Source organism: Opisthocomus hoazin, chromosome 10 (genome assembly GCF_030867145.1).
Source record: "Opisthocomus hoazin isolate bOpiHoa1 chromosome 10, bOpiHoa1.hap1, whole genome shotgun sequence".
In the NCBI taxonomy this organism is placed as follows: Eukaryota; Metazoa; Chordata; class Aves; order Opisthocomiformes; family Opisthocomidae; genus Opisthocomus; species Opisthocomus hoazin.
In genome coordinates this window covers 32914686-32935485 of record NC_134423.1, presented here as the reverse complement: position 1 = coordinate 32935485, position 20800 = coordinate 32914686, and the positions used below count along the sequence as shown (strand labels likewise).

At 47.4% G+C, this 20800-nt stretch overlaps 1 protein-coding gene across 10 annotated transcripts in view; it reads right to left on the bottom strand.

The window, feature by feature from the left end:
• The window catches only part of PPIP5K1 (diphosphoinositol pentakisphosphate kinase 1), a 52200-nt gene that overhangs the window by 27358 nt on the left and 4042 nt on the right, over positions 1-20800 (bottom strand). For 8 of the 10 annotated variants that reach the window (XM_075432256.1, XM_075432257.1, XM_075432261.1 and 5 more), the window contains exons 2-22: positions 18906-19069; positions 18432-18606; positions 16689-16884; positions 16502-16592; positions 15409-15494; positions 15018-15172; positions 13719-13820; positions 13281-13442; positions 12123-12244; positions 11564-11665; positions 10863-10949; positions 10353-10428; positions 9724-9833; positions 8652-8737; positions 8113-8241; positions 4762-4883; positions 3806-3988; positions 2740-2881; positions 1883-2106; positions 745-872; positions 172-286 (exon numbers count right to left, since the gene is read on the bottom strand). In XM_075432256.1, coding sequence (XP_075288371.1) covers positions 172-286; positions 745-872; positions 1883-2106; positions 2740-2881; positions 3806-3988; positions 4762-4883; positions 8113-8241; positions 8652-8737; positions 9724-9833; positions 10353-10428; positions 10863-10949; positions 11564-11665; positions 12123-12244; positions 13281-13442; positions 13719-13820; positions 15018-15172; positions 15409-15494; positions 16502-16592; positions 16689-16884; positions 18432-18578 — 2565 coding nt within the window. In that variant the 5' untranslated portion in view covers positions 18579-18606; positions 18906-19069. The remainder of the gene's footprint in view (positions 1-171; positions 287-744; positions 873-1882; positions 2107-2739; positions 2882-3805; positions 3989-4761; positions 4884-8112; positions 8242-8651; positions 8738-9723; positions 9834-10352; positions 10429-10862; positions 10950-11563; positions 11666-12122; positions 12245-13280; positions 13443-13718; positions 13821-15017; positions 15173-15408; positions 15495-16501; positions 16593-16688; positions 16885-18431; positions 18607-18905; positions 19070-20800) is intronic. The other 2 variants (XM_075432259.1, XM_075432265.1) reach the window with 1 other exon arrangement.

The window sequence follows — 20800 nt, the reverse complement described above, 5'->3', positions numbered from 1 at the left end:
ATGCCAGAAAGGCAGGAAGCTTCAGCATGCAAACACAGCAGAGACAATGCACGTCAGTACTGGGGGGAGCTGGTTAGAGGGGCAACCTACAAACATACACTGTCCATCTTGGAAAGGACCACTGAAAAAAAGCAGGGAGGCTTACTCTGTGAGCATTGCTGGGACACTTACATCCAGGAGCCCCCCATAGCGGAAGATACTGAGCAAAGAGTGCACGTGGCTCTCACTGGTGAAGTAAAGTCGTGTCCGAACGTGGCGACCTGGTGACAGAACTCCTCTTGAGTACCTAAACGAAAATCAGCCCAGTGTTACTCATAGGCTGCCAATGAATTGTCATCACACAGCAGCATTTCTGCACATTTAACAGAATAAGATAACCCCACACTGGGAACAGAACAAACAGCGAGAGCATTGGGCACAGAAGAAGCAAGTTTTGTGGTATCCTAATGGAGACACATAGCGTGGCAGAGGTGGCCTCATCGCAGAGACAGGGACGAAGGCACCACCATCCAGTTACAATGGGTTTAAGCTTCTGCAGCACCATGCTCCCACTCAGCCGTCTCAAGATGCCTTTCCATTTCCCTTCCAGTTCTAGGAGCACCAACATGCCTCCCTCTTGGTGTGTCCTTCAGTGTATGTTCAGTGCCTCTTTCCACACCAGTACGCTCTTCTGGCATGGTTCCCACACACTGCTCCAAAGCTGCCCTCCCCACCAGCAGCAGCAGCATGCAGCACAGTCCTTACAAGGGATGTAGTTTGTTGACAGACTCATCTTCATGGGTTCTCTGTAGGTCCAGCTGGATCTTTTTAATGAGAGGAAGACAAAAGCCAATAGCAATCTCCAGTTTCTCCTCCTTATTAATCCCATATTCCTGCAGGAATGAAACAACAGATACCCTTGAGCCCTAGTTCTTTGCCACATCCTCACACGAAAGGAGGCTGGACTTCAGTAGTCCTGTCTGCAAGCACCACTGCAGTTAAGCCTGGGCAGCAAGGGAAATGTCACCCAGAACCTTTCTCTTACTTTTTATCCACATATTGCAGAGGGTAATAGAGGACAGAGACTGCTCCAAGAATCCCAGTCTGTCTAGATATGACTGTCAGCATTCTTCCAGCAGCTGAGAGGCGCAAGTACCATTAGGGAACCTCCTCTCATGACAAAAAAGCTTATACCCTGAACTCGCATAGCCATTAATGCAACAACTACTATTTGCAAAGAGAGAACTTGAAGTGCTATGCTGGAAATAGCCAGACTGCATCTCATCAGGAACACTGTGAAAAAGCATAGAAGACCACTTCTGCTCTACACTGGCACAAGCGCAATTGGACCTTGCTAGTAGAAGCTCATCCCGTATAAATAAAGAATTTCTGCCAGAAGTGGAACAGAACGATGGTGAATACAGAGATCCATCGCATGGAGCCCTCCTTTCCCCTCCCATGTTCATGGGCATAAACTTTGTGAGAAGCAAGCCACTTTGCAAACTAAACAAGTTCAAGTTTGACAAGAATAACAAACTGGCCAGAACAAGCCTTCACTTAATCTTTCTTCCCTCATACAGTCCTGGACGTGGAGAATGGGATGTTGCTATAGCACACACTAGCTCAAAGCTGTGCTATAATGCACTACAACAAACACAGAGAAGCTGCTGCGTCAGCTGCTCATTATTCTGACACTGTCAGAATCCCCATCCAGGAAGCAAGCCCTGCCGCATCTTAAATCATCAGTGGTTTTGGCCTTATATAAACACTAAGAGATAGATCAGAAACACCTGTGATATGCTGCCTTGAGAGTTAATGTGCAAGAGAATCAAGAAAAAACAGACACGGAAAGGGTCAGAAACTGACACCACAGACATCGTCACACAGGCAGGACAGGCTATACCTGGGGTATAATCACATCTGCCAGGGCTTTGGAGAGTTTGAAGAGCTCGGCTGTGCCTTCCAGTTTCAGTGCACAGTTGTGCTGTACATCATACTTGATGCAGTCATAGATATCAGGGATCTTGCTGATGTCATAACGCCCGTTCTTCATGCGGAAATCTCGCTCCAGCTTGCTCCAGCGCTGCAGCATCAATTCTAAAGTCTCACTGTGGTACAGCTGCAGGTCTAAACAGCAGAGAACACCAAACCACATTCACATCCTGACTACTGCTGCACAGATTTCAAGTGACAGCTATGACTGACTTCTCCCAGCACAGAAGGGCTCTAATTATTATGTCACCCACAGACTGGAAAAGCCACTGGACCTGTTGCACAGAGTTTTAATCTGCAGCAATAAGCTACTTCCAAAATACCTGAGAAGAGTGAAACTGCTTGCCTTTTGGCTTATGTCTGCCACAAATCACGTGAAATGTCCCACAGATGCCTTTTTAAAACCTCTGCACTGTTATTAGGAAAGCTCTTAGAGATGAGGAAATCGTGACCGAAAAACTTTCTGTTTATAGTCTTGACCTCGCCTCCAGCAAATTCTTGAAGAAATTAGGCATACCTCTCCAGGCTATACTGCTGCTGTTTACATTCACCCTAAACCCAAGATGCACATATAATTTTCTTTACATTACAGCTCTCTTTCACAGTAGTTGTAAGTGGAATGGAGCCTTCTACATCAACAGCACATACAGAATTTCACTTCAGAATTTCTTTGCTACAGACAAACATAAACCATAGTGGTGTTTGGGAGCTCTGAAGATGTAACAATAAATTAATCTGCTCCAGACCTTTTCCAGTTCTGATGCTCACCTGCAGATTTTGGGTCTTCCAGACGTTTTTGTATCTGAGCAGTGAGATGCTCAATCAGGGTGAACACTTGGTTACAGACCTCTACTGGGTTCTGGATAAATGCCATGGAGGTGAGCAGAGAAGCACTGCCTGTAGGTGCTAGCTGAAAGAAGGTAGCAGTAGAGATTAGTTAGTATCTTTACAGACTGGGAACACAAAATGTCTGCATTTTGCAGCTGTATTGCTTTCTGATTCGGTACAAAAGTTGTGCTCCCAGCTGAGTGTAATACACTGGCCTATTCCTAGGTGTAGTTGGGCATGTTTTAAAAACTTCCTCAGGACCAAACTCAGAGGGAGCAAACAACTGCTCCTATCAGATCAGACCTCCCTCCACCTACAATATTCACTGTGTCTCACTTTGCTTCTTTGCTTGAGCAGAAGGGCTTCACAGAGTCTTAAGTAGTTCTTTGAGGTGATAAATATGTCCTTTAATGGTAACAGATTTCCATCTGGTAATCTCAGAGTCTGGGAAAAATAGTGTTTTGAGTACTTGTCAGAGAAGCAGCTATAGTGCTTTTATTAGTTGCTGTGCTGGATGTAGCCCATGCTCTCTACTCTGCAGTTACCAGGCACTGATAGGACCACAAAAGGATTTGTATCCAAAAGATCTGTTCACACACACACAGAGCACAGATCTAGATTATGGCAAGGTGTACTCCCTGTCCACAGTAACTGGGATTGTTCTGGGCAGCATGCAGTAAACGACAAGAACTCTTCTTTTAGCACACCCATGAGATTAAAATGCATTTGGACTTCTAAAGGAAGAGGAAGGTACCACGATGATTCTTGAACGAAAGAGTGGAGCAACACTGAGGATTTTCACTTGGAGAAGAGCAGGGGCTATTACCCCCCAAAAAAACCTTCCCTTTCCTTTCCAAAATTCTGTTTATATCCTGTCATTTTGTCCAGAACTGATCTCAGATTAACCAAACTACTGTCCATAGCAGCAGGCTCCACGTCAAACCACTGGAGCAATGCTATTCTCCTTCCAGATATAGGAAGCAATAAAGCCACACAGGTGCTTTACCTTTTCATAATCCTCTTCACAGAACTCGGCATCCTTCTGCATGATTTCATGCAGTCGTGCCTTCACTCTGTGTTGACAGCTGCTAAGAGAATCACTGTCACTGTCCAGGAGACCGTTCATATTAGCACTTTTCACCATTTGCACCAGGATGGGTGTCAGCTCTCCTTCCAGGGCCAGCAGTCCCTAAAGCAACATAAGACAAGATTTCAGCTATGTGCAACCCAAGCAACAAATATTTCTGGTAGTTTCATGGCCAGTCTTCATCCAGCATAAGTAAAATCTCAGCTGTCCTTGAAGTACTTTTATAGCAACAGCACCTACAGTCACCAGTAACTCTGGTATGCTTCTAGAGCTATTTAAGGCAAAAGGCCAGCTCTGCCTGCAGCAGCCCCAGATTTGTCTAGGCAATTGTTGAGCAGCCAACTCAGTTTGCTGGAAAATGTAGATACAGCAGAGGCCCTGAAGAACAGCTAAGGTCACCACAGGATTCCCCTTGGCTCAGGCTTTAACTGCAGACGAACCTGTCTTCTCCTCTACCCCCACCCCACACTGCACCTAAGACATTTCATTCCCCTTTTAAAGCCAGTAGTCAGGGGAAAAAACCCTCTGGCTGGGCAGTCATCCAAGAAACTCTCATTTTGTAGGCAATTAATACCCAGCAACAGTTTTGACGTGCTCTAACATCGAACACTAGCAATAACCCATAAATAGCTCCTTCTCCAGTCAGAGGCCTATCCTGGACAGAATACTAAAGGTGACATACACGTGCAGCTACACTGGATTTCCACTACCACCCCATAGACCTTCTATCAGCATAGTGTACCAGTGTCCTCCCGACAGAGAAAGGGAAGCTCCTAGGACAGCTCCTTTCTCAGCACCAGAGGTTTTCCTTTAGAACTGGCACATTTTAAGACTAATGTAGTAGAACTAAAAGCTGCCCAAAAGAGAGGAAGGACCTTTGCAAAAGCTGCTGCTGTCATCTGAACTCGTCCCTCATCTGAAGCGTAGATCTTGAGATCATGACGGTAGGTGCTGTGCAGCCTGAGCAAGCCACATCCTGGGAAACCAGCATAATCACCTGGAACAGAAAACAAACTCAAAATTAATATTCTGACACCTGCACAACTATCAGCTGAATAGACTGTTTTAGATAACAAACTTTATTGTAGTAACAAAGTTATGTAGAGAATTATCACTTTCATAGCCAGCATTCAGGCTGCTCCAAAACAGACAGTTCTAGCCATGCACGATGGCTAGAAATCTGATTCAGGCTTTGCTTAACTTGGGAAAGTTAATTTTGAGGAAAAAGTGAGCATTCACCAGTCAAGTCTGATGTTTCCCAAATTCTGCAGCAACCCTCTCTGAACAGTCTGTAGCCTGAATGCCCTTCTGCAGAACAAAGATGCACAAAAAGAGCTGCCTCCTCCTCCTCATTCTCTGCACAAGAGCAGGTACTGCTACCATCAGAACTGCAGGCAGAGCTATTCAGTAGGGAGGCACCTGGCTTCCAAAGCATATCCTGTAGAGCTACAATTATCTTGCAGCACAAAATGCCGGTTTATTTACGATGGCTGAGTCAGCCACAGGAGTCAGATCAGTAATGGGAGGAAGCAACTCATGCAGCTCTTGAGTCTGACCCTCCAAAGACAGTGCAGTGGTGACTAAGTTGCTGCTGCCTGGAATTTTGTGATGATTTTCCAGAGTACCCAGTCACATTGTATGAGAAGATGGGAAAATTGCTCCCAGCTCTGAGCTCACAACTCAGAAAAACACCCTGCTGGACAAGGACAGACATCAGCCAGAAGTGAGCTATGTATCTGGACAAAGCTGCCATGTACCAGCTGCTACCCAGGAAATGTAACACAGCATCTCACTGCAAAGTAAGATCTCTCCCTCTCCACAAATGACCACGTGATGCAGAAGTCTCCAAGGCCATGATTCAGAAGGACTGAAGTCGCCTTGTACATGCTCAGACCGAGCCCTACTGTGAGCAACAGGGCAGCCACTCAGTAGATACAGAGCACTCAGTTCAGAACTGGCATAGACCACACCATGGGGCTCAGCTCAGCTTGCTGGTAACTGCACTCCACTTGCCCAGAGCGCTGCAGACAGGTCTCTTCTCTCGGGTTTTGGCTCATTAAACAGCAATCTACTCCCTGTACTTCCACTGGAACTGACTCTCCTGCACACTGTCTTCTGGTCTCCCCAATCTCTTGACCAAGTCAGTGGCTGATCCTCTCAGCTCCGGACTTCAGAGATCCACAACAGCACCAGAAGTCCCCAGCCTTTCTAACTCGCCGTTCCCATCTTAAAGAATGGCACACCGGCCTCTTCATGAAGATCCTTTGTCCACTACCACTCCTTCTCCTCCTTTAGCCTCTGTGCACTGACAGTCTGCTCTACTTGTTGGCACCTTGCAGTAAGCAACACCACGTGCACCTAGTTTTCTGATCTTTTGGAAAGTTTATCCCCATGTTAGCTAAAAATGTGCTCTTGAGATCACAAGCATCTGACCTCACAGCTCACCTCCCGTCAACCACCTGGCAACAATCCTCCTAATGTAGCCCAGGATACCATTCTCCTTCTTTGCGGCAAGGGCACACTGTTGGCTGATGTTCAACTGGTGTCCACCAAGACCCCTGGGTCCTTTTCTGCAAAGTTGCTTTCCAGCTGGTCAACCCTCAGCACATACTGGTGCAGAGGGTTGTTCCTCCCCAGAGGCAGGATTTTGCACACGCACAACATCCCCTTGTTCAACATCATGAGGCCCCTGCCAGCCCATTTCTCCAGCCTGTCGAGGTCCCTCTGGATGGCAGCATGACCCTCTGGCCTGTCAGCCACTCCTACCAGTTTTGTGTCATCCTGCTGAGGATGCACTCTGCCCCATCATCCAGATCATTAATGAAGATATTAAAGAGGATCAGGCCCAGTTTTCACCCCTGGGCTACACTGCTAATTCCTGGCCTCCAACTAGACCTTGTGCCATTGATCACCACCCTCTAAGCCCAGCCATTCAGATAGCTTTCAGTCCACCTCACTGTCTGCTCATCCAGCCCATACTTCATCAGCAATGAGGATGTTTGAGAGACAGTGCCAAAAGCCTTACTGAGGTCAAAGTAGGCCATATCCACTGTTCTCCCCTCATCTAAACAAGCCAGTCACTTCACTGTAGAAGGTTATCAGGTTGGTTAAGCATGACTTCCCTTTGTGAATCCATGCTGACTACTCCCAGTCACCTTCCTATTCTTCATGTGCCCACAAAGGGTTTCCAGGATTAGCTGCTCCACCACCTTCCCAGCGACTGTGGTGATATTGACCAGCTTGCAGTTCCCTGTGTCTTCCTTCTTGTCGTTTTTGAAGACAGAAGTGATGTTTCCTCTTCCCCAGTCCTCAAGCACCTCTCCCGGTCCTCACAATCTTTCAAAGATAATCTAGAGTGGCCTCGCAGTGACATCTGCCAGCTACCTCTGCACTCGTGGGTGCATCCCCTCAGGGCCCATGGACTTATGTATGTCCAGTTTGCTTAGGTATTCCCTGACCTGATCCTCTTCCTCCAAGGGTAAGTCTTCCTTATTCCAGAAGGAAATCTTCTCCAATTCAATTTAAAATTAGCTTAATTAATTTGAAATTTAATTCATTACATTGAATTAATTAAACATACACATCAAAGATAATCAGTATCCAATATTTGTCTCATCAGATCAGTACAGTAGTAGTGTATCACTTCTGACTTTACTTGGGCGAAAAACGCAATCCCAGTCGTCTTTTTTTTTTTTTTTCCCCGTCCCTTTGGCGTCTTGTTGACCTGTGTATACTAAATGGTTTTCAGAGTCACAGAACTATAGTGGAGAAAATACGGAGAAGTTACCTTCCTATTCTCCAGCCTCAAGGCAGAATTATCTGTATTCCAAGACAGACTTCCTCTTTCTCTACATCTGATCTAAATTCTTTGTTAATCATACATAAATTTTGAATTGTATTTGCTGCATCAGAATGTATCTTATTAGAATGGCTTCCCTTTTTTGAATGCTGGCATATTAATTGAAAGAATGCTATTGTGCTCCAAGACATACTAAAGTTTAACCACTGCAGCAGACAGCTCTAGGGATCTTTAGGTGCAAAACCCATTTGAATTATTTATCCTTACCAGGTCAACTCAAAAGAACAAAACCAGCCATGACCCAAGTCACACAGGCTGCACACAGCCCACAAAGGTCCAAGCATCCCTCACGCTGGTGACAGTCACCTGGGCTGAGCAGTGTGGCACAGTCACAGGGCAGGACCAGAGACACGTGGACGAAGCTTACCTTGGCCACCAGGGTACATACAGCGAAAGGCTCGCCCCAGCTCTTCTGCCTGAACTCTTCCTGCTGGTGTCAGCTCTCCACCCCACTTAAGCACCAGGAGAAGAGATGGGGAAGACTCTCGGCGAGCTTCTAGGAGAGAAACAGGTACTTACTACCTCAGATCTCAAAGCTGAATTTGCAGGGAGAGAGGAGGGGAGGAAGAAGAGGTTGTCATCAGCACCTTGCAGAGTGTTCTCAACACAAGTCTGACCCAAAATTCCCAGGAACCAAACCAGCAAGTAGGAAATTAACAGTTACTACTTTTTGAAGGTATAGGCTGACATTCATGAAATTGGAAGCATAAGCCCTGTGGCACCATCTGGGGTATACTGGTACACTACATTATGCATCACTCCAACCCTTCATATGATGTGAGTAAAGATAAGATGTGGGTCACTAATTTTGCTTGCATGTCCAAAAGTCTATTTAGGGTAGGATGGCTGCACACACTCTTGAACATTAGGCTTTAAGATCACAACAGCAACATCAGGTTTCTTTACCTTCATCTTCACTTGCAGCTTTTGGATGTCCATGAGGCAGATAAGTCAACTGCACCTTACGGTTAATGCCAGAAAAATGTCCATACCTGTCACAAGGAGAGTGGGGGGGGGAAACATAAATAAATCAACTCCACTTACCCTTTGTCCAGAGGTCCCTAGGCAACACATAGCAAAAATACAGCACAGGCAAGAGACTTTACGCTGCAACACCAATTGCCAAGAACTTGAACATTTTTGTCATCTACTTGTGACCTGGCACACACTCCCAAAAAAAGCCAAAGAACCCCCCCAAATGAAATTCAAAGATCCATTTACTTGCTTGCTCTTCAGCTGACAGCACTCTGTGGTCTCATAGCCCACCAGGGCTTTAATCAACCTTATTTAATTTCTATCTACATCTTTAACAAGTGAATTAATGGGACGACAGAAAAAAAAAAACAATCTGCCAGCCGCTCTGAGAATAACCACATCTCTAACGAGCACAAAGAGCAGAAGAAGGGATCATGGCAAAAAATCATCCTCTGCACTCCACAGACACTGGCTGAACATAGACACTGCCTGTGTATGCCACAGCAAGCTATGGTTCCAAGAGAAACCTTTCTTTTGTTTCTATGATGCCGACACCGCCATATTGTCTTTTATTTCCACTGTAGGAAACCTGAGAGGACACATCTTCTCATGTTTTCCAAGCTCCTTTTTGTTAAACTTCTGGCACCAGGACAGCCTTATCTAAAACAAGGTTTGTTCCAAATTTATCAAAATGACTCATATCTATGCGGTCCCTACAGGACTCCAGTTCCTCTCCGACAGTAGAGAAGCTCAGTTTTGTCTCAAGTTGTTTAGCCAAAACCCAGACACACTTGGAACAAGAATCAGCAGTAGTTTTGATGTCAAGGTGAAAATGTTAAGAGCATGGCACCTTTTATGTACAGCTGCTAACAGGGGACAGAGGAGACTCTGACCTCTGGGGAGCCAGCTGGCCAGGACATCAGCAGCACAGCTTCTTTCTGCATCGCATCCTGACCCGCAGCTCTAAGACAAACTCATGGTGCCCCGAGATATGAACCCTTACATCTCCAGGACGCTCTTCAGCTGTTCCAGCTTGGATTTCCTCTCCTCAATCTCACAATCACTGTGGGTTCCCAGTTCCACCACAAGCTGCCGTGCGATGTCCAGCACTTCCTGTTGGAGAGCAGACACCATCTCAAGCACCCAGCAATTCTGCCTCAGACTCACCACTGTACACGTGCAAGGCCTCCAGATGGCTTCACCCAGCACCAGGTCCACATACACGCTCATCAGAGACACATCATTTCATAAGACACAACTCAGGCAGGACAAACTTTCACACTGCAGCTTGCGTCATCCCCACCCTGTGCTCCAGCCCCGTTCAGAACCAAGCAGGTGCCTCCAGCTGCCCCACTCCCTCGCCTGGACCCATCTTTCCCCAGAGGCAACCACAACAGATGGGCAAGCTGCACCAGGTCATCCCCATCCTACAGTCTTCACATCAGTCAGGAACAGTTTGCACTCTGCTCTCATGCTATCACACTGATGAGTGTGCATGGAGGGAATGAGAAAGGGAGCGTTTGTGCAACAAACTGTTGCCCTTTTGAGAATTTCTCCCAAAGAATTGCCTCATGCTGGGATCTGTATTACCTGCATCTCCCACACAGTAACCCCAGAGAGGACTTCCCTCACCTGTAGCTGCTCTGGTTTCTTCAGCTTCAACTTCCCTGTCTTGTAGCCATCATATTTCTCAAATAATTCAAAGAACCTGAATAGACAACAAAGAACCCTGATCCATTTTCTGCTATTTCAGTGCTACAAGGACTGTCATCCCTACATAGGCATTCACGCTCTGTTCTTCAGGGAGAACCAGCAGGCCTACTCGCTCCTTCCTGTGAAAAAAACCAAGTTTTTCCAGCCACAGGTACGAAATGTAAGCAGCCACTAGCTTCCCATTTAGTGAGGCACTTCCCTTTGCAGCACCTAGCAGACCTTCACTTTCTTCCAGCGTTCACACAGAAGGTGCCAGGATCCTTATGGGGAAAGGGGGCTCCCTCAGCTGGGCAGAAAGCATTTGTTTGAATGGAGCCAGGAAGAAGCACTGCCTCCCACGCACTCAGCCCTTCTGCTCCTCTTCTTGATTCAGAAAATGGGCCCTCCTCACTTCCCAGCAGCACAGCATCTTCTTGCCTTGACTCTTACCGGGGATGCTTAACTTCCATCTTCATCTTCTGCTTTGGGGTGCGATCTCCATGCCGGATGACCGCAATAACACAACGAAGCTCCATCCTGGTGAAACACAAGATACACCTGAAAATGTGCCCCTGCACTCCAGAATTGCCACCAGAAAGTAGTTTCCCACTGTTCTTTCAGACCCATCCTTCTGACAGCTGCTTTCCGCATCGGTGGCAGAACTTCTCCCACACTAAACCAGGCAGAAGTGCCAAGGCTGTAAAAGCAGTCAAAGTATTGCAGACATTAACAGGTCATCTGATCTCCTATCAGGGAAAAGCACTGCAATATGACAGGCAGAACCACATCTGCAACATAAAGGACCAGGCTGGATGTTACAGTATCTACAGAAACAGCATTTTGAATTGTGCCAAGCTTGTTTTCATACCCAACTTGTGCAATGCTCATAGGATCACTCAGAAAGACCCAGGAAAAAACAGCTTGGTTCAGAAGAATGGTTATTACAGCTGGGGTCCTGTCTTCGAGCGACCAATAAGAACCCCTTTCATGTGCATGGCTGAGCCTTTCCACAGGCACTTCACAGTTTCAGCCAACACAGCAGCTGGAAAACACCATGCTGCTTGGTGATGTCTGTCCCTTGGACAGGCTTTGCACTTCATCCCTCACGTAGCCATCACCAGCATTCTTTTGAGAAGATGGCAGGTACTCACATGGTGCCTGAAGTTGTGGGGACAATGGGAATGTCTTCTGCCTCTGTTGGGATGGACCAAGGAATATGAAACTGGGGAGCCAATTCCCGCATGATTATATTTCTGGAAGAAATTAGAATACAAAATTCACCAGAAATTCCACTCCCTTGGTTGTCCACCTCCTTCTCAGTGATCCAGGTGAAAGACTTGAAGAGAGGCACAGAACTTCTCCTCCCCTTCCTTGCAGAGACATCTATCACATCACAGACTAGTCAGGGCACCCCAAAGGGACACCGATTTCCCTCACATCACCCATACTGTAGCTGGGCTTAGCATCCAGTGAGGAGTCCTTTAAGATACATCAAGCTGTAGACAAAGACAGCTAACGCCAATGTAGGCAGGAGCTCCAGGGTCTAAAAATAATTAACTCATTCCTCCCAGAGCCAAGCTTTCACCTGTTAAACAAATGTCCCCATATGAACCACCTGTAGACTTCTCCAACATACTAACCAGGACTCCACAATCATTCTACTTTGCTATGAGTTACCCTACCCACTGCCAAAACTTGATTTTTACATACCCAAGGATTTTGGCACAGTCATCGTAATACTTCATAGAGTTCTTCACAAAACTGAAGCCATTCACGTCGCAAACAAAAGAGTGGCCATTTGCCCGCAGGAGGTCGAACCCACAGACTGTTTGCTGCATGAGGAAGCAGAGGACACATGGGCAGACTGTGAGGGAGGGCAGCAAGTGGACGGCAGCTGCCAGCCAAGCAGGGTGCATGCACAGACCCAACCAGCGTACTCTTCCCAGTTCAGCTCCACTGGTGCTGCAGCTGTCCTCCACTCTATGCCTACTTCATGACCCTTAAAGAAGTGTGAAAATACAGCCACTAGCCAGCAGTAACAGGCCCTTTAGAGGAACCACTACACCTTCACAGCTGTATCAAAGCCCCAGCCCATGAGCCCCTGGATTAAGCCATCAAGGCCACCCCCCCCGCAACCTCCCAGAGCTCTAAAGGCTTAAGACAGAACAGCTCCTAGCTCTCCTGCTCTTGCTTCTAAATCCAACTGTTTTGAACCAGACTGACAAGTACAGACAACAAGTGGTGCAAGCACAGACATCCATCAATGTGTGGAAAAGGCTACAAGGGAAAACAAGTCCACAGCATGGGTTGCAGATTGCACCGGGGGCAGGAACAAGTAGCCAAGTGCTGCTTCTGCTGACATTGCTGAAGATGTCATGTAACCACACCTAGACTCACACACTCACCGATCGGTAAAATAGAACACCAATGTGCACCAAAGCCAGAATAAAAATAGAAAAAAACAAACAAAACAAAAAAAAAACAAGACACACAGAAGAAAAGAAGACCAAGCCTTCCACACAAACACAACTAGGAAATAGTAAAGGCAGGACGAGCACTGGTCAGATGGGCAGCAGCACGCCCAGAATCTGGTATTAAATGCTCAGATGTACGCTGGACACCAGCCAACTGCCAGCACGGGGAATTTGCTGCAGGACCCCCTGACTTCCCAGTCATCTCCGACCAGCAAACTGCCATGGCCAGCAGGAGCAGCTGCACCCAGCCAGCAGAGATGGCAGTTGGCATCAGGCATGGAAAACCATCGCACCAGAGACACATCAGGTTAAAAGAGCTCAAGCTCTAACACTGACCGAGATTCAAATCAGACATTCGTGGAGTATCCTGCTTGCATAAGGAGAAAGCACAGACCTTAAAGGCTACACAGACTTTCCGGGCAACTAGTTTCTCCATGGCAGTCAGCATGACTGGGTAACGGATTTCTTTCCCTTCACTGTCCCGCTCAACCTTCCCATCCAAAGCAGGGGATTTGCGAGCCTCTGCATGGGCATAGTCCGGCCCAACAGTGTACACCTGGGAAGAGAAACAGTTACACCTGACATAACCACCTAGACTAACTTCAGCTTCCAGAAGGTATTTCTACTGCAGACACAGAGAGAAGAAGATCAGTTGGTCATTCCTCCATGTATGACCTACAGAACACCCACTCCCAGCTTTGGGATCCAAGCTACACAGTCAGCACCTCACAGCTTAAACAGACACTCCAGAATCTAAGTAGGACTAAGTAGGACTGACCTTCAGCTATCCCAGGCCTGGAGAAGGAAGGAGCTATTCCAGGCTTTTCCTTACCTTTACATCAGTGCCATCTGTAGGCATGAACTCCTCATAAATGTACGAGCCTGTCTTCCTCACACTGCTCTCTGGGGAGTAAACACTACTCCGACTGCCAATCTGAAAGCACAGAATAAACACCTCAAGGAAGAGCACAGGGCTTCTTTTCTGAGACAGAAGAACAAAATGCCTAAGTTTCATCCCATATTAGAGAACTGGCGGAACACCTCTCAGAACCCCCAGCTATTATAGCACACTTATTTATGGAGGACAGACGAGACTCCAAAACACAGACTGTAGGTATGTCCTTTTCCAGGCTTTCAAGAGGAGAAAAGTTATCATAGACCATTAGGTTGATTCCAATCAGTACAAGGATATGGAACAAAAAACAGTGGATAAAGGCCTAGAAAGTAAGGAGCCTAGCTAATAAGCACATGAAAATAAATGATGACAGGTGATAATCAAACCAATTCAACTTCCTTCTAGGACAGTTGATTGATCTTACTGACAGAGGATGATGTTGCTTTCATTTTTAGTAAGGCTTTAGACACAATCTCCAGTGGCATGCCTGTATGTTAGCTAAGGAAACAATCATTTTAAGATTATTAATGGCAGATGTGTAACTGGTTGGAAAAAAAGATTTATCACAGCTATTAACTTTTCGCTGGCAAAGTGGAGGAAGTGAGTAAAGGCAAATTCCCTGTGGAATCTAAGAATAAATACTGCATTTATCGCACCTGCAAACCACACTAAGCTGAGAAGGGCAACAATGATGTTAGAGTACAGGAATATAAGTTTCAAAAAATGAATCATCTTGACAAACCGGAGCACTGGAACAGGCTGCCCAGGGAGGTTGTGGAGTCTCCTTCTCTGGAGATATTCAAGACCCGCCTGGACAAGGTCCTCTACAACCTACTGTAGGTGACCCTGCTTCGGCAGGAGGGTTGGACTAGATGACCCACAGAGGTCCCTTCCAACCCCTATCATTCTGTGATTCTGTGAAACCGAGGAAGTGATCTGGAAAGAACAGTATGCAACTCAATAAGGGACGATAAGGCAGTCTCCATGACTGCTAGACAGGACACAGGTCAAACAGAGGATGGGGAAGGCGAAGTCAGCACTACCACTAGAATATATCCCTCACGCAACTCCCAGGTAGATGGGGTTCAACTAAAAGTGCTAAGAAGGTCTACATTTCCCCAACACAAAACCTTCCTTTCCCCTTCGCCTGCCCCAACGCTCCCTCCTAAAGCCACACGGCTCTCAGAACCACAGATCTGTTGGTTCCAACACCAGAACTGGAGTCCCCCTCCTTACCTTCCGAAAGAGCCGCTGGCTGCCCCCACCTGCTGACGTCGGGTAATAAATATACACATTATGGTCTTCAGCACTGACCGGCTTCTCTACAAATGGCTTTGGGAAAACAGCTCCATTTACCTCCACGTGGTCCTCTCCTTCCACCAAGTTGCACTCTGAAGACAAAGCACAGCAGCAGCATGTTAGGAAAGGGTGAGACAGCCCCGGTGCAGAGCCAGAGCCCTCCATTCCTGGCCAGCCTGCGAGTCTTGCTGCTGGGACCTTTGTCCACAAAAAACAACAGACATGCGAATCAGGCCTCTTTAAGCTGACAATCAGCACCTGTTCTCTGCACAGTATTTTAAATAGTCCAATATGTGAAAATGCCTTTTGGCAGAGCCTGGACACTGACCTTCTGGTCTATCAGGGTCTCGATTGAGCACAGCATAGCGGGGCAAGTCTATCCCCTCTTCCTGAAGGATACGATACACTTCACGCCTGCAGAAGACAGAAACAGCGTCAGCAGAGTCTAGAAGGTCCTCAGTACAAGCCAAGGGAAAGGCTTCACTCTCACTGACGAAGAACAAAGTCATATGAATACAAAGAAACCTCAAGATATGGTGCAAATATTTCTCAGCACATGCTCTCCAGACAAAATCTACAGGCTACGGGGAATGCCTCGGTCCTACTCCTGACAGAGATGTCCCAGAGTAAATCTCTGCCTGGTCTAAGCACAGATGCTCATTTACTAGCACGTGCCCAATCCACAGCACCACACCCAGCACACAGCACCTCTCCAGATCTGCCCTCTTGAAGGGTGCCTTGCCACGCTAAGCTGTCCAACGCCCAGGCCAGGCAGATGTAGCAGAGCCTCTTTTCATCTGATGTCAGTGGGGAAACCGCAATTCTTCCACTGGAGTTGCACCGTAGGGTGCCTGTCAGGACCCACAAGAACACCGCTCACAACCCAAAGACATGGCAGGATATCTGGAGTCTGGTATGAGCCCTACGCACATGCAATCAAACCAGCCTGTCTGTAGGCACTGAAGTATGTGACTGCTGGTGACCTTTACCAAGGGCTGACTGAGAGGCCCCTTGAGGTGTCTGACCAACATATCCTCCTCAGAATCTGACCTGGCCTTGCTCCCAATTTCTGTCCCAGAATCCCATCCCTCTACTTGGCTTTCCTACTCAGACTAGTCTTTTTGTCTTAGTCGTGGCAATCTCGTTCTGTGAGACCTCTTCCATGTCATACTTCATCTAGTCATTCCTTACAAGACATTTGCACCAGAAAACAAAACACACCAAGTCTCAGTGGTTTTACACATTAATCTATTCCCCTCCATGTTTTAGATAACAACCCCTAAAATCCACTGCTAAGGTCCCGTTCCTCCCCATCTCACTCGTTTGCTTGTGGCCAGGAAGACAAAGTTTGCACGGCATGCTGAAGAGAGGAATCAAACAAAGGAAGAGAGAAGGGGGTTTAGTGGATCACAGACCCCTACCTGTCCTGGATATAATACTGCATATCAAGGTCATTAATCAGAAATGGCTTGCACAGCTTGGCATAAGCAACAGCTTTATCCAGGGGGAATCCTGAAATACAGGGGGGGGGGGGGGGGGCGGAAGAATGAGTGGAAGATCCCTTGTCCAGATCTCAAGTAGGCTAAGGCCTGCCACAGATTTTTTTACCTTTGGAGTGGAATGATATTAGGCAGTCACAAGAGGGCCAGTTCTCCACCGGTTCATTCAGAATAACATCTTCGCCCATAATCACCACTGTGATATACTCAAATTTGCACAGACGCTCTAGAATCTGTGTCATGGGCTTTGACTTGGACTTTTTGGTCATGGCACAGATTCCAACCACAATCTGACGTTCAGGTGGCTAAGGGAAGACAGAGATCAGTTTAGTACAGGGTTAACTACTTTACTAAATTTAAACTATAGCAGTATAGAAATGCAGCAATGCAGAACAAACAAGGGATTTTCTTCCAACATTATGCACTCACAGCTCTTGCTAGACTCAAACTCATACACACTTCCAGTTCCCACTAAAGTCCACTGGAAGACATCATGCAAGAGCAGCCCAAAACAGCCACGTCTTTACCAGGCAGTATGTATCTCCTCCTTTTACTGGGCACTAACGCTAAGGTCAGAACTAAATACAGGGCACCTGAACAAGCAGCAGGGCCTGGAATCTCACATCATGTTCTCTGGCCCATAACTCACCAAGACGGTTGGTGGACTTAGGCAGGCTCAGAGAAGAGCCGCAAAAGTTTTATAGCAAGAAAGTCCAGGAGCTCTGTCCGATTGTCGTATTTGAGAGAAAATGAAGGGGAGATTACAACAGTAATAGTAGCTACGAGTAGAAGAGAAACAGTACCAAGTGCTCTTCCATGTATCTGTCAAAGGTACAACAACATCCAGTGGGACGAAGTTCAGTAAGTCAAGAGAGAAGGTGTGCATTCAAAAAGCATTGGTAACCCTAACAGCGGAGCAGGCTAAGGTCTGTGGTGGATCTTCCATCAGTGTCTAGAAACCCCAGACTGGATGTTTTCCTGACAGATTAACTCTGGCCCAAGCAAGATTAAATGCAGTGGGATCTTCTGAAGGGATACACACAGGACTGTGGGTTGCACAGCACAAACAGCTTCAAACTGTAAGCTGAGACTACAGAAGTTACTGCACTGACTTGCAAAGCCAAGGAGGTTCCACAGCAAAAATAACACCCGGAAAGTGAAAGGGCTTCCAAATCCTTCACCACATCTGATAAACTGCTCTTTGTTGAGCATCAAGGTACACAACTCTGCTGGGTTTGAGGGGAGCCCATGTGGACTCCTAGGCCAACAACCCACTTGCAATGGAGACTCAGGGTACAGAGGCAATGGACACAATCGCTGCACTGGCATGTGGTCCCAGCAATTCACACAACCAGCAGCAGTGTCCCTGCAGCATCCACGTCCACTATGCAGAACAGCCCATGTAACATTTAACATAACACTGAACAGTGGCCAAAAGCAGTCAGGAGCTGGAGATCATTCTCCTTTCTGCATCCTGTTCCTGGAGGTTACAGAAAAGAGTAAATGCTTCCTCTCTGCAGACACACCTTTTCCCTTTCCACAGCTCCCAGAGTTTTCCTCAAAATTTCACTGGTGAAACAGAAAGGGTTACAGGAGTGTCAGGGTTAAGTTGCTAGGACAAAGAAATCCACTATTGTACCTGAAAAAGACCTACAAGCGAACAGGCTAGAATCTACTGCAGCATGAAGCATCGAGTACAGCAGCACGACAATGCAACACGTCCTGTCAGAAACGACACTGTCGCTCCCCACAGTTGTGCCACGCAGCCAACCAGCAGCGACCGGGCAAACCCTGGCTGAGGGACAGAAATTCTGCACAGATGCTCCAACCCAGAACACTGGGAACTCCTTACCGACTCCTCCTCTTCATCATCTTCAAAGAAATCGGTTTCGTCTGTCTTCATGTTTGATCCCAGAGAGTCTGTCTCATCATCCCTGGAACCAACAACAAACCTGGGAGTGGAGATCTCTCCCTCACTGGACGTCGTCAGGGACGACATTGCAGCTCCGGTGGCCGACCATCCCGCTCTGGAATCACAGCAATGCAAAAAGGGATAGAGCAGGTCAGACACAGGGCAAGTCAGGGGCTGGCTGATACTACTGGAAACAGGTGACAGTGGGGAGGGCAGGGACTGATCTGGCATGAGTGAGCCCCAGGACTGCTGCCCCAGCACGAAAGGAGGGAGCAGGAAGAGACCCTCAGGGTGGGAGGGGATCCAGGATTCAGGACCTTTTCAGACAGGCAGCTCCATTGTGCAATTAACCCCTCTGCACCAACTAGGAAAGGGACAGTGTCATCGCCAGTGCTGAAATAATGTAAACCTTACAATGATGCATGCTCCAAGCTGCTGTCTAAATCATGGAAGGGGACAGGGGACACTCTCACAGGCTTGTACACCCAAAGACATCCACTGGGACTCCAGAAGTTAGGATGAAGCTTAGGACAGTGACTTTCCAATTGCCAATTTTCATCCTTTCAGCTCAAGAAGACCTACAGTAACAGAGAAAGCAGTTTGAGAGGCACATAAGTTTGCAGGGAAGAGGGAAAAGGAAGAAGTAACAACTCTTTGGCAGGGAAAGAGGGCACAGAGGAAGCATCAGCAACAGTTTTGGTTGTAGGAGGTCAGGGCTTCTGGGTTTGCAAGTTGTCTCTGATTTACTCTGCGACCATGGAGGCCGATTATCAGGGTATGAGCTGTGCTTTATAAATGCCAGGAAAAGAGTGTGTCTTGCACTGTCACCTACAGTAGCAGCACTGTCTGCCGCAGAAATGACAGAGTCTGAATAGGCAGTACGCATGACCTGTACACACCAAGGACACAGCTGTTCACCTCTGACCATAGCTGCACATACATAAATGTCAAGACGTTGCCCTTCACCATGTTTTCCCCAACTATGAAGTGGTGAAGAGCATTCCTCCCATGTAAGTGCAACTTTGAGGACGTTGTGAACACCTTGTGTCATTAAGTACTTCCTAAAAACAGACATGAGACACTCTCTACCACTGCTTCTCATGCTCTCACATGATCTCCAGCATTCTCCCGACTCAGAGTTACTGTATTTTCTCCTCTTTTGAGCATGCTTCCCCTTACAGCCAGTACACTGTAGGAGACTATAGTGCCATACACAGCTGTCAGTCCCCAGTCCTCTGGCAGCTGCTCTTCTCAGAGCAAAGGAGGCACACTCAAATACCATCGGTCTGCTGCCAGCACAGTTTCACGGTAGGCGAGAATCCCCTCGCCAGGAACAACGGAGAGAGATTACCTTAATCCATTCACGCAGGCTTGGAATGGGCAAAAGAAACAAACACACAGAGCAATCCAGCTGTTTGTGAAATGAGGGTAAAAATAAAGCACGTCTCCACACGGAAAGGCTGTGTGCGCTCCCAGAAAGGACAGGAGATGTAACAGGCAAGCACTCAGACACAGCACTGGAGCAGAAGGACACCGGACAAGGTCCTGCAGCCACACTACCAGGCACTGGTTCAACAGCAAGCCCGTTGATTACCACACCAGATCTACCAGGGGAGCCGACACCAACCCCACAGAAACCAGAAGGGTGACACAGCAAGCCTGGACTTTGCACCTACCGCACCAGGGACGACCTCCTCTGCCTGACTCCCAGCTCACGATGGTATTCCACTCGTGCACCAAGGCCAGTGCTGCCGACTCCCACACAAACCTTGAAGCACAGTGCCCACCCGGCACAGAAAAGTGTCCCGATCAGTGAGAGTCAAAGCTGTAATTCACCATCAGTGCTCTCTGCTAGTGGCAGCAATAGCACGGGCAGACAAAGCTACACAGGCATTTTACTGTGTGCTCCACATCGTCCTACTATTTCCACAGAAGGACAAGCGCAGGATTCCCAACATGCTCAGGAAGCATTTTCATTCTTGTGCCCTGCTGCCTCAGGACGCCAGTGTAGAACAAGACCTTAGCAAGTACACTGTCAGCCTGTTGGCTGATGATTTAATGAAGTAAACCATGCAAGGAGAGGAGGAGGGCTGTTTTCTCCAATCCCTCACTCTTCCCTCCCTCCTGGAAAAAAAAAGATCAAGCAGCAGGAAAACCTTTGCCCTAAGAACTAAGAAAGCAATGAGTTCTCTACATTCCTGCTCCTATCTCAGATAAAAAGCATCTGCCTTGCTCTGTACCTCTTTCTAGAGTCCATGACATGCCATACTCAAACCAGGTAAAAACCCAGAGCCTCACCGAAGCCAACG